The 14,246-nt window shown below is 38.8% G+C and overlaps 1 protein-coding gene across 1 annotated transcript; it reads right to left on the minus strand.

The window, feature by feature from the left end:
- Window positions 1-969: 969 nt before the first annotated feature.
- Window positions 970-4,839, minus strand: cbx8b (chromobox homolog 8b). Its single transcript, XM_064324244.1, has 5 exons — window positions 4,681-4,839; window positions 4,510-4,553; window positions 4,154-4,219; window positions 3,957-4,023; window positions 970-2,854 (listed from the first exon to the last, which is right to left on the minus strand). The coding sequence occupies exons 1-5, from the start codon at window positions 4,747-4,749 to the stop codon at window positions 2,024-2,026; spliced, it is 1,077 nt and encodes a 358-aa protein (XP_064180314.1). The 5' UTR covers window positions 4,750-4,839; the 3' UTR covers window positions 970-2,023.
- Window positions 4,840-14,246: the final 9,407 nt, after the last annotated feature.

The following is a 14,246-nucleotide window of genomic DNA, read 5'->3' on the forward strand; positions in this document are numbered from 1 at the left end:
GTCCTTGACTCTCAATTAACAGTAATCGCTACTTTCATTCAACGCAAACGTAGTGTGGTGAGTTCAGCTACCACTAATTCGCCAAACTACGTTTTGTGAATTAGGAAAAAAAAACGTGGAACCAAGGTTAATGTTGATTGGATCCCGTCCAAATTCCGCTTTACATAATATAATGCAGGAGCCAATTGCGTTTATTACTCGTTAGCAACGATTTGTTTCATTTCCTTGCAATCTGTCTTTCAGAATCAAGCTATTTGTGTACGCCGGAAGACGCAGGTACAGCATGCCACGACCATCTGTTGCCGACATCCTATTTACGAATTCAGGCTAATTTTCATACATATAACCAGTGAAATGAAGATTAAATTGAACCCACTTCGACTAGTACCATAATCAACACACTAACGGATTATTCAAGCGCATTAACAAAAAATTAAATAAAAAACAAAAATAAAAAACACGCCAGCAGCTGAGATCCTTTTCTTAGAACGGTTCAAAGAAACAGGGCTTGTTAAGAACATAAAAAGTACATTTATATAAGCTATTGCAAGGTGAGCTTTAAGACCAACTTTAGAAAAGCTGAAATCATTCGAATGTTATAAAATGTAGGAGAAAATTATAGACATAATAAAATGAACAGAAATATCCTGCGCTATTTGCAATATTCAAACATTTCTGATTCCATAACACTTTTTTTTATTAAAAGCCTGAAGAATCATTGGAGCCGTAATAAAAAATTAATAATGTCCTTAAACGAATTCTTCAACAACGCACTTTTCCATAGCAAAATAGAACGCATTGACAAAGAAAGTGATGCTGTATAGAGGAACCAAAATGCCCCATTCAGTAGGATATGAGTTTAGAAAATATAAAAGCAGTGCGTAGAAATCCATGCATGATCTCGGAAAACCGTCGGTTTGTTTAGACCTTCAAAGTAAGTTGAACAAAACACTACAGTTAAATTCACAGTACATTTGCAGAAATATTTACTACAACGTGGCTCATAAGCAAAATTACAGCCGTTTACGTCAGTTGCGGTTTCAGAACCGCACTAGCTGTGTGAAATACAGACGCCCATTGTAAGCATTTAAAGGGTTCGGAACCACCAAAGCACATTTCATCAAGCGATAAAAAGAAACAAAAAAAAAAAGTGCCTCTAATCTTTCTCCTAGACAAGTGTTTGATGATATATACGACTTCTTAAAATATATCTCAGGAAGCTGTTATTTAAAGACAAAACCTTCTAACAGTTAAAACGTAAAAACTTCGTCTTTGAGTATAAGCAAAAGTTTACATTTAAGTTAAGTTTACATTTTTTTTTTGTCTCGTTCACTTCGTCTGTAACACTAAGAGCTCAAATATGCCATCACATAGAACGGATGAATATGCAGATCAATGATGAAACATCTTATAGATGTTTAATCACATATAATCCAAACCGGAATACTGGGCCATTTTTTAAAATAATTAACATACTTTCCATAATCCAGTGTTTTCCTTACTAATTATACAAATTAATCACATAATACATTGAGTAATACAAAAGTTAACTGTCTTGCATGTTTTTGTTTGATCTGCAATATCTCACCCAATGCTTCCCCCTCAATTGGTGATATTTCTGTATTATGCAGAAAGCGTGCTTGGACAAATTACACTCCCGCTTCTGAACGGCAATCATGATACAATGTCTGCATTTGTGTGCACATACAAATTCGCATAAAGCCAACATGTTTGACATGCAATCCTTCACAAAAGATATATGCCTGTATATATGTGTATATATATATACACAGTCCCAAGGACTTCATTTCATTTGGTCTTTACATTAAATACACGTCTAACATTTACATACACACAAATTAATATATATATATATAATCTTTTTTTTCCTGTACAGGTATACACATAGAAACATTTGAAATGTTAAATGGTTTTTTTTTTTTTTTTTTCTCCTCCAGCAAAAATAAATTTGACAAGGAAGTCTTAAAAAAAAACAAAGTCCTGAAAAGAAAAATCAAAAGAATCATCTTTTGTCTTTGAAGAAGCCTTGATCTGTGCTGCTCTCTTTAATGGTCACCGTCAAAAAGTTTGTGGTCACGTCTGTCACCACCACCTTCTCCACGTTGCTCAGGCAGGGGCTCCACGAATCCTCATCCGGCTCCCCGAGGATCCTGGAGACAGGGATTTTGGCAACGAGGGAGGGCTGGTCCCTCGGAGGGCCGTCGGGCTGGTAGCCGCTGTTCTTCGACAGGTGCTTCAGCCGGGGCTGCGGGGGGGACGCGGCGGCCGGGCACTCCTTAGTCCGGCAGTTCTGCGCGTCCAGCGCGGCCCTGTGCAAGTACACGCTCCGGTCCAGGCCGTAGTGGCGGACGGTCTCGCCGGGCGCGGCCCTCATCCCCGGCTTCTGCTGGCCGAAGCCGGGCTCCTCCTGGTGCCTCCGCGCCAGCTTAATCGCCTTCTCCGCCTCGGGGGGGCCGTGCTTGCCCAGCTTGACCGGCCCGTAGTGCGCCTGCTCTTCGGACCGCCGTTTGGCGGGTTCCTGGGGCGGGCCCCCGCCCCCGCCGCCGCCCAGGCCCTCTTTGAAGCGCAGCTTGGGTTTCGGGCCCCTCTTCTTGGGCGCGGCGGCCAACCTGTCGGCGGCGGGCCGGTGCTCCCGCGCGGGCTCCAGGGGCCGAATCCGCACGCTCTCCCCCCTGTTGACCGTGCTGGGGGGGAAAATGGTGGGCACCACGGCCCGCAGGCCCTCCCGAGCTCTGGGGGTAACGACCGGCTCTGGGCTGGGGAACGAAACCCGAATCCCCCTCGCGGCTTCGCTCCGGAACTCGTACGTCTTGGCCTTGGCTTTAGCTTGAGCCTGTGAAAGCAGCGGCGGAGAAAGGGTGTCAGGCGATAAATGGCACGCCAAAGAAGTCAGCACGGGCAGATTCAAACCACAAACCATTTTTAGCCAAAATCAGCAGAGTAAATATCCAAGTACAACAGCATACAATCTGCAATACTGCCAAGACAAAATTTGCCACTATATTCACCAACATTTGTGTCTCTGAAAGGTTTGAACAACAGTCAATCACAAACCCTTTGGCAAATTCTGAGTGTCCACACTGAAACCGTGTTCAGTCAGAGAATTATTATTTATGTTTATTTTTGAACACAGAAATTTTCAATGTAAAGGTTCACTGCCATTACATTCTCATCTTAGTGAAGTCTTCAGAATGTTGCAGTTTAGACATACATATCTGGCATACATAATGTGCACTCATATAGTTGAAATATATCCGCCACATAAATGTTGAGGTAAGGTGGCCAAAAAGGGTCCAAGTAAATGCATAAAATTTCATCTTTGTTTATAGGGTTAAATATTTACAAGTGGAGCAAAACTGTCCAAGGGCTTACATTGCAGTTTAAAAAGTACCATCTAAAAGGAAACCTCTTTAAATAAACTGCATCTCAACAAAATAAAGACTCCCAGTACACCAAGTCTCTATACTTGAAATTAAAATGAAAAAAATATTAAAAATGTAACTTAAACCTACTTAACTGCTCTTCACTATAAAAGCATGTAGATTGCTTATGATAAAACACAAGCTAAGAGCACAATGCCACACTGTGTGCAAGGTTTTTAAAAGCAGTCATATCACCCAATCGTAACAGTTATAAAATACATTTTGTTGTTACACTTCACAAGATATTCCAAAATAAGAACGGCAGTGATTGCATATGATCCAAGTGTGATCAAATCCAACTGTTTTCCAAAACTAAAAAGCCTTAAAAAGCACTGTAATTAATGACAGTGAAACCCCTGCGGATAGACTGAATAGCCCCATAAGTCAAAGTGGGTGGAGACAGACGGAGGTTTGTTTATGCCTGACACGTTGACCAACACGAGAAAGCTGATTTCGTCGATTACTCCCTCTTCAGTAAGCTTGATACACAACAATGATTAGCTAGATACCCACCCTTAGAAGAAACGTCTTCGGTTTGGGTCCCCTCTTTTTTGGCCCAAAGAGCTCCCTCTCACGTTCTCTGCAATAACACACGATATCCATTTTGCACATGTAAGGCTGCAGGGCGAAGTAAAATGCACGCCTGTACTGGGAAACAGCTAGCTAGTCGTAGCTAGCATGCTTACACGGGCCTTCTGTTGGCAGCTTACCTCTCTTCGAAAGCGACGAAGAGGCGGGAGTCCAATATATTTTCCTCCGGTTCCCAGGTGCTGTATCTTATCAAAGGAATCATAGGACTGAGTACTGTATTATTAGCTAACTAAAAAGCTAGCTAGCTAGCGATTAACAAACATTATATGCATCACACACCAAGACTACATTCACCGTACAGCGCAGTCTGTTAACGTTTAACATTCACTGCGAGCAAGCGTGATCAAGCTCGCTAATCACAGACCATATAGCTAGCAAGCGTGTTCGCTGTGCATACACCAGCTAACTAGCAAAACGTAGCCTACTACCCTACCCTCGGCTAGCGATGTTCGAATGGCTATCTAAGCATACTCACTTCGGAGACCAACCCTTCCATTTCACAAGGTATTCCAATCGACCCTGTGAGAGCAATCACGAATAGAAAGAAAACACTTCGTTAGCAAGGCAGCAGTGATCTGGTGTTCATATGTAAATATAGGCTATGTGTTTGCAAGAACAAATAAAGTTCGTGGAGATTTTCGCATACTCTTCTTATTCGCCGTTTGATGATGGATTCGGCAGCGAACACCCTTTCCCCGACAGCCGACAGCTCCATGTTTACTTCTATCTACCGTTAGATATTTTTCTCTCCACTGGCTAGCTGGTGAATTCCAGACAGCCCATAATACTCATAACCCAGCAAAGACGTCATCACGTTTCTAATGTGTTGCCAGGCACCGCTGTCGGTGGAACAGTTTTGAAGTACTCGATTGGTTCAACTGTTGCTACGTGTCTGGGTTTCTAAATTAAGGGGAGGAGCTTTTTTGTTGAGAGGAAGTTACGCCTATGCTAAAAGTCGGTGGTTGAAGTGGCTGAAGTTGTGACCAGAAAGAAATTTTTAATAATTTTGCGTCCAGGGCTATGTATTTCCAATTCCGTCCCTAATTTGGACCGTCCAATTGTCAACCTAACCGCGTTCATGGAGCAACCCCACTGCACGGGTATCAGATCTCGGTGCAGGCGCACGGTTTTCCTTCGAAACTCGGTGACCAGAAAGAAATAATCTACATGACCAATGCTGAATGACGTTGTCACGTTATGACTTTACTGAGTTGCGATCTACAGTCCCATGACCTTGTTCACTGACAAGTCGTCCTGATCAAAGATTTTTTTAAATAAAGTTAGATACTCGGCATTGCAGTATTTACTAGGCTATATTATTTATCATTTTGGTAACTTCTGTCCTTTCTTGTTAAATGGTTGCTAGTTATCAATAGAAGTGGTTTTTGGCTATCCACCAAAAGTAGATTACAGAGTAGTGTAGCCATGATAGTCATCAGTTCACCGACTTGTTAACATTGTTAGTGGAAATTAATAGGTTAGTCTAATAACCAAGTTGGTTAAATTGGAATTACGTAGTTTTTAATAGGATACAATCCTGTAAATTACAATCGATTCTTCGAAAAGCATTAAAACATAGTACCTATATCAGTGTCGGCTAATGTTAATTATACATTAATTTCTAACTTATCAAGTAAACTATAGGCCAGCTGGTTATAAACATATTCGGCCTAGTCTGTAGGCTATCAGTTTGCCCGTGAAGCTAGACTGTAGCCAGGTCGTTCGATAGGAAACAAACCATAGTGGATCCATTAACTCTTTGAAGAGTAGATTTTCTGAAAATTAATTAATTAGTCCGAGTCCGAGTTCTAGAACCCCATTGCTTTCAATGATCAGCATTGTTACATCAGCATTAGAATGTTCAGTTAAGAACATCCTAGGTACGTATTTGTGATCTTCCACCTTAAGCCTTTGAAGCGTAGGTTTCTCGGAATGTTTTGTCAAAATTCTAAGTCAAGGTCATATAGAATTCCATTGCGTTCCGTTACTAGTAGTGATTATGTCATCAGCATTGGAACGTTCAATTAAAGACAATTATCACATTTGTGATCTTACACCTTACAGGGATAAAGCATGACCCTGGGCTCGGCTATTCCCACTGAAATCAAAATATCAATGTGAACAACATCAAAAGTTACTAATTAGAGCAGGAATTTAGAATTAGCCTAGATTAAACACAAACAAATCAAGCACATGTAAATCTAGCTAATAAAATCGGAATGTTGGAATCCAGCAGTTTTGCAATGATTGTGAAGAGACTGAGAGCCAGGCTGTGTTGACTGAAAAGGAGGCGCTACTCAATTGAAGATAAAAAAATGAAGTTCTCCATCTCCGGCATGTTTGTTAAGTAGCTACTGCAGTTTACAACCGCCCAATGAGAAACTATACACACTTGCATCCCCTTAATTAAGTAATCTCAAATAAACAACTGCGTAACTATCATTAATATTTTATGTTCGCATTATGTCTATGTAGGCATTACGAAAAAAATGGCGATAAAAAATTCCCTTTGAGAGTCTCAGAAAATTGAACGCCTTCGATTAAAAGTGTGTAATAACCCAAATTAACTTTATTTGCTAAATCGACTGTTGCTTAACATGTTACTTCTCTATGGCCCATTTATTGTTAGCCAAATAAATTAAAAAAAAACTTCTTGTTTTGTGGGCAATCGGCAGTTAGACTACTGTTCAAGTGAGTAGGCTAGCTTTGATTTATTTGATTACTTCCCTTCTCTAGGCTATATGTTGTTTTGTCTTGCATGGGTTCGCTAGTCGTATGCTAAAATGCTTCTAAATATAGCTTACACACACACACACCCCACGCTCACAACAACAACACACTATACGCAATACAAATTTTAAAAATACTGTTTCAACAGAATATCCTCTGATAACTGGCTTTCGAATTATTATAAAATACAAAACAAATGGAATTTCAAGTGATAGGTGGGAGGCCTATTATCATCATTATTAGTATTATTAACGAAGTTCAAATGCGGTTGCCAAAGAAATGATCTTGTAACATGAAAATATAAAATAGGTTGTAATTACCAATTAAATCAGAGAAAGGCACAGCAACTCTAGATTATGTTTAAATATAGAATCATAACGAATTAAAAAATTAAATAAGAACAGTTGTATCGATAATAATAATAATAATAATAATAATAATAATAATAATAATAATAGCCTAATACTAATAATAATAACAGTCACTAAGATTGCTATATGTAATTTTCCTGGTCAGTGAATTAGCCTATAACCTCCAACTCCATATTGCGTTGCCAGTAAAACGCTCCTCAACATAAACTTTATATAGCTTATATTATTTTAGGTATACACAGCCTAACTTTCACAGCGCAAAGGACAGGAGTGGAACCACAAAAGATTTTGTTATGGTTACCGTTTGCGTAATTAATTTTCCGATCGATGTTTTCGGTGTGTGCATTGTTCTTCGTTGAAAACCTGTTAAAATGCAACCAAGATCGTATACGTTGGGAGTTTGATTTAATGGTCTGTTATTTATGTCTTTAAAAATCTACATGATATACAGGAAGTTTAGAGTGCAGGCGAACGAAACATGAAATACTGAGGTGCCTTAATTAAGTAGCCCACACGTAGCCTACGATTATTGTAGAACGTTGCCAATTTTTTTAAATAAAAAAAATTATAAAAATGCTCCTTTAGCGCCTGCATTTCTGATGTCGTGTTTTATAAATTCTGAAAATGATTTTATTTTTTTATGGTGCTCACTGTGGATTTATATTTACCAAAAAGAAAGAACGAAAGAATGAAAGAAAGAGAGAAGAGCGAGATGTAGACTATCAGTAACCTCACGATAGCAAAAATGAAGAAAATTTACATTATGTAGGCTAGCTATTTTAACATTTTTTAAAGCATACAACATACAATTTATTTGGCTGCGATATGGGTTTACGATACCGGTTTAGCAATGCGTATGGAAATCAAAGTTCACTTTATTGGTATAATTTTTTTTATGACTGAGCTGTGTAGGGTCATATAATAGCTATAATTTGGACATGAATATATTGTAAGTGACTTGTATGAAACTACAAAAAGATTTACAACGACCGCCGCCCATTCTATATCCTCAAAATAAAAAAGTCTGTTTCGGTATTGAACCTGCTGGCAACAGGATTGATGAGTCATAGTGATTTTCATAATTCATTGTGAGCCGACGTTCAAGGGAAACCGCCTGTTCACGTTTTAATAGAACAAAATAGCCACAATATTTGTTTGAGTTGTCATGGAAAAAATCAACCAGATTCTAACAAGGCAGACAAATCATACTTCTCAGTGCCTTTAGCATAATAAACTTAAGTAGCTACGTATTAACGTAACGTAACTTAGAAGTTATTTTCATTAGTGATACGACGTTGATGCTTTTCTTCGCTACGGGTAGGCTGTTATAATAGACACAATAGGCCAGCCCATATCATTTAGTAGTATAGTAGTCTATTTTGATTTTTGGTCACTGAAAATACATGTAACCTAGCGCATACGTAGGCTATTTAGCTTGAAATTGTCGTCGTAAAAAAAACAGAATTGTGGCATATCCGATAGCCGCGTCAAATTCTCATGTACAGAATAGTGACGTTCGGAAATAGCCATTCATGCAAAACATTGTTTTTCCACAATGCACAACTTGATTAAATAAAGAATTTTAAATATCAAGAGAATTATGGATATGTATTGTTCAACAAGCCTAAGAAATTGCATAAAGGCAAGTGAGACTTCTTGAGGGTGTCAAACGGAAAATGGAATGTGTGGTTCGCATTGTTAATATCTTTGTAAATTCTAATGTTTTGTTCTTTCGGAATCAATCATGCTAACACGTAGCACATTATTTTCAGGTGTCATTGCGGTTTATTGCCTTCAGCATTGATACAGTAGGCTAAATACATTCTGAGACAGAATAGGAGCCAAAGACGGGTGATGTGGGGGTGGGGTTACGATTGATTGAGACATGCCTTGAATTCGTAAGTGGTACTTCTCCTGCTGCAAAATCTCGCCTAAATTAAGAAAAAAGTAGGCTTATGAATCTTATGAAATGGGTGTCATTAAGATCACATCTACAATTCAATTATATATATATATATATATATATATGTATATATATATATATGTATATATATATATATATATAAATGTAGCCTATTTCTTATTTAGCCCATATTCCCAATGTGATTACCACAGACTATACTGAAATACCGAAATATTTTGGTGGCGATTATGACGCAGAGCCGAAAATGATACATCAAATCAAACCAAAGGAAGGGTGGTGTGTGTCTATCTGTGTGTGTGTGTGAGAGAGAGAGAGAGAGAGCGAGAGAGAGAGAGAGAGGGACAAAAGAATTGTCTTGACGCTGGTGCGTCGGTGCTAGAGTAAAGATGCTAATCGGAATTGAATTTTGACCATTCACGTTGTCATGCCCACATTTTCAGGACAAACAATGGGGTGTACTGTAAATCCCACGAGCAAACAGAGACAAAGGGAAAGACACTTATTGCATAAACGTAGCCTACATTTTACAATAGAACTCTACACGTAGGCTGCATTTAGGTTAATCCGTTCTGTATGAATCCTTATGTAAGAAATGCGAAGATTTTATACGTCATAGCATGACTTTAACCTTCATAACTAGCAGTCCATTGTGCATCCGATCCAGGCAGGAAAGTAGGCTGCGGGACTCCATTTATGGTGGTGTGAGTGATTGGTCTCGGCGTGTCTGCAGTGCAGCAATGGTTACAGCCGTATATGGGCGCACAGTCGACCTGTTAAACGATTATTGGTTCGCTCGTATCTGGGCAACCGCCTTTACCCAGCGTTCGCGAGTAAAAAAACTGCAGAATGTGCAAAGCAGAATATGCACTGCAAAGAAGGAAGCCACACGCATTCGAAACAAAACACCTCCAGTATGCTTTTGTAAATGGCGTATTCAGCTAATTCAACATAGGCTAGTATACTCATAGTATAGCGTTTATTTAATTTTGAGCAAACCTGATTTAGGCTTTTAGCAGGCTTCGAGTGTATTAGTGTGCATCGCCAAAGGAAGTAGCTCAAACCTCAAAGTCAAGACTTGTCACCTACGGTGCTTGAATCACGGCGACTATATTCTGTAGCCTATATGCTTTTAGGTCTTTATGCTGAATTAAAAAATAAAACAGCAAATTATTAACGCATGCCGTCGTATAGCCTATTCAGTACAAGGCAACATCGGCAGCCTAAGAAATAGACTACACGTAAAAGAAGGGACCAGTCTGTCTTTTGTCTATATTTCATTTAAAAAAAACATCAGGCGATATGCTCTTTGTGCAAGAACGTGAAAACGTCGACACATTGCCGTTGAAAAACTAAACAGAAAAAAATAAAAAAAATATATATATATATATATATATATATATATATATATATATATATATAACATCTGCGCTGCATTTCACACTTACTTATCTAGACTACATGCACTGCGCTTGGGTCTTAAGGCATTACAGAAATGGATAATCTCGTCGTTTTAATAATTACAGTCTTCCTCGCCTGCAATTAAAAGCCCGTCGGATTTCCTTTCATTAATGAGCCACATACAGCCTACCGCCTGTAGGCTTGGACGAGGGTCTAATGAAAAGAGCCAGCTGAATAAATGATTTTGCCTGCTTGTTGCAGTTTTAGTCTGTCTTCACAAACCAATAGGCCATAGGCTACGCACGAAGTAGAAGAAACGCGATTGTAAAATGTGGGGGGAAAATCATGCAATTTGACGGAATGGCTGCATTTCAGTCCCCTAATGTGATAATGTGGCCTAGTCTTTCACAGTAAAATGTCAGTGTTAATTCAACTCTTAACAATCAACATTGAGTTGAATTAAAACTGTTAGTGTTGAATTAACACTGGACATTTTACTATGTACAATCGCAATGTGATCCGTGGCCATAAAACAGCTAAGGTAGGCTACTTAAAATAAATGTCATTGTGTAGGTTAATTGAAGCATATATGATATGCTGTTTAATAAAACACGTCTTATTGGAAGTTAAGGTCAAAGCTTTGTCGAATCCCTGCAAAAAATAGCCTAATAATAAGACTAATAATAAGCTAATTTTTAAAAACCCAACGCATCCCAGGATGTCTCTTCGTTTGGTTGTGTTGGGGGTATTTTCGGCAATCACATTCAAATAAAGGGTAGCTCTTATTAATTAGCCATTGGCTTGCCAACATTTTAGGTAAAAGAACACAGTAACATGCGGGTAATGTTTGTTGCTTAGGCAGGCCTATAATTAGAATTACAGCATGCATGGGTGTCACAGACATTTTAAACCGTAACCTACTGTTTTGCATTAATACGCAACTGACAATTTTATAGTCGCCTCACTTTATTCTTCCCCTGCTTTACAAGAGAGATGAGGCAGCCCGTTTATTGGCTCTTTCAGCATCGTTTAGCCAGGTGTCATCGGCTAACACGGACAGGTGTTAAATTAGGTCCGCTGTGCGTTGCTGGTTATCAATACGGTATTTTTACTACGGCCGCACAACAGTCTATGAACTCTGAAAGAGACAGCCATTTTCTTTCGTCCTCTTGCAGAAAACATATCGAAAGCAGCTTTTTTTCATAGGCTCAGCGAAATAGGAAATGGTCGATGCAGACAGAGGTTTGCGGTTGTTAGGTGTAGCCTAATGAAACGGGTTCGCTACCTGTTTCTGCATTGCAGTTTGAGCCGATATAATAGCAACTTTACTTAGGCTACTCTTACTAAAAGTCCGCCATGTTAGTGGAAAATTATATACATCAAAAGTGCGACATGTCTGCTTTTGCCGAGCCAACTGTTCTCTAATTAAAAGGATGTTCCCATTTACAACTGTACGATAGCCTATAATTTGAGGACAAATCTAATAGGCTCATAACGTATACAATATTATTGTTAAAGCTGTCTCTCATAATCGACAAATAACTAAATAAATACATGACGCGTGGCAAAACAATTGCTGGAAAAGAATGAGAAATGACCATTTCCCTCGCTTTGACATGTTTTCATGCGTATAAAATAGGCTATATAGGCTATATTTTCAAATTAAGTCAAATATTCTGTTGCGTCTTATAGCTGTTTTATACGAGTAATTCCTCATCCAGTTAACTCATGGCATGGAAATTAAGATGAAGACTTAAAGTAATAATGAATTCTAAATTATCGAACTTCTTTTGAATCAAGGATAGCTAATCTGTGCTGGCGTCAAAGCTTCACTTCAGTCAAATATATCTTAATGATTAGACAAATGATACGACATGTTAATAGAGGTTAGGTCAGAATAGTGTTCACTGTGCGAACTGTGTTCTTGGCTAGAAATAAGTATTGTACCTTAATGAACCTGTGTTTAGCAGTTGTCTATGACCATGAAATGCACTTTTTGTACGTCGCTTTGGATAAAAGCGTCTGCCAAATAAATGTAATGTAATGTTAATAGCACACAATTAAATCACACAGGCGCTGTCATGATTAAACAACTTAAGGCGCAAAATCAGTTGTGGAATGGACTGAAACAGACCCCGATATGCTATGATAGCACCTAAATTCGTCTATAGCGACACTAACATGATTGATGTTACTGTTCTCGTTTGTGTTAGTGTTAACCAGTTTAACCTTCAGGGTCCAAGTTGAACTATGCGGTAGTTCTCTGCACTTGGAACGGTACTTCTCTCTAGGGTTTTCGACATACTTGTTCCTGGTTATGGTTATACACTTTGTTGTACGTCGCTCTGGATAAGAGCGTCTGCCAAATGCCTGTAATGTAATGTAATGTAATGTAATGTAATGATGTAGCCCAAGTGCGATAGGCCTTCAAATCCGCTGCCTGTGAGCTGTTTTCCACTGTCGGCTAATTCTTGTGATTAGGAGTGTAACATAGCCTTGTTTAACCCTCTCCATATTCGATATGTTTTTTGTTTTGTTTTTTTGTTCCCATATTTGCAGTGCTGACACAGCCACTACAAGAATCATTTAAATGCTATGACATGATTTGGAATAACGTTTTAGTCTCTTTCATTCGTGTGGTCTAAATAGGAAGTATTGTTTTGCAAGTGCAGTTGTCAACATATCCTGTGTGCATCATAGATCTGTATGTTTGATTCAGATCTATAGGCATATATCGACTCCAAACGAACAAATACCCAGTTTATACCGCAGGTATGTAGGCCCAGAAGACTGTCTACACAGCTAAATAAGATTCATTAATAAAACATGGATGTTTTAGTCCAAAATACGCTATTTAAAATCTGAAATGTATTATTTAGAAATAAAAATAATTGAATCCGAACAAGAAAAACAAAGTGTCAGTGCATTGCTCTGAGCAGGTTAATTCACACACGAGCGATGCACCCTATTTATCTAGCCTAATTACAATAAATAATTTATTGACACTACTAAGAATGTTTGTCAGTGTTGCTAAATTTACGATACCTATGTGTGCCTGCTTTTTAAAGCTGAAAGCAGCATACAGCCCAGTGTCCTGTAGACAAACAGGCCTTAACTTAAATATTAACGTAATTTATTAAGAAATGCATCCGAACAGCTGACTAATTCTAAAATCGGCGAATGCTTTGTAGCTACTTTAAACTGAATGGGGAGGAAAGTGGACGTGTGCGGCGTAAGTCCCAACTTGACACATGCAAGAGGAACATTTCCCCGTTATCACGCGCGGGCTTTAGATATGTAATAGCCTACTTGAATTACACGATCTTAAGATATACACACAGATATAAATAAATAAATAAATAAAAACATTTGGATTTGGGAGTATTAAACCTTAGGTTAACATGTTGATTAGTGGGCAGGCTGCGTGACCCTCCCTGTGAACTTTTTAAGCCACTGACTCTATCCATAAATAATAGGAAGTGAATTAGTTCTGCAGCTGTTTATAATCTTGTGCCCGTGTTGAATGTGAAAGTTAGTCATGCGGTTTCGACAAGATTGAGTGAGGCAGGAACACGAATCATCTGCCTGCGCTAGAGGGGGAAGGGCGGCAGTTAATGTGCAATGTTGACTGCTTCTTTGTGACACGTACTGTAGTGCTCATCGTCACGGGTCACAAAATCATAACACCCATTTGCTTTTGTCGCTTATCTTTTATTATTGCAAAAAGAACCATCCAGTTAACAAAACAGCAAAGTGCTAATTTCTCCCATTTCAAAAGAGTTACATTGC

This window comes from Anguilla rostrata, chromosome 2 (assembly GCF_018555375.3).
Source record: "Anguilla rostrata isolate EN2019 chromosome 2, ASM1855537v3, whole genome shotgun sequence".
NCBI classification, from domain to species: domain Eukaryota; kingdom Metazoa; phylum Chordata; class Actinopteri; order Anguilliformes; family Anguillidae; genus Anguilla; species Anguilla rostrata.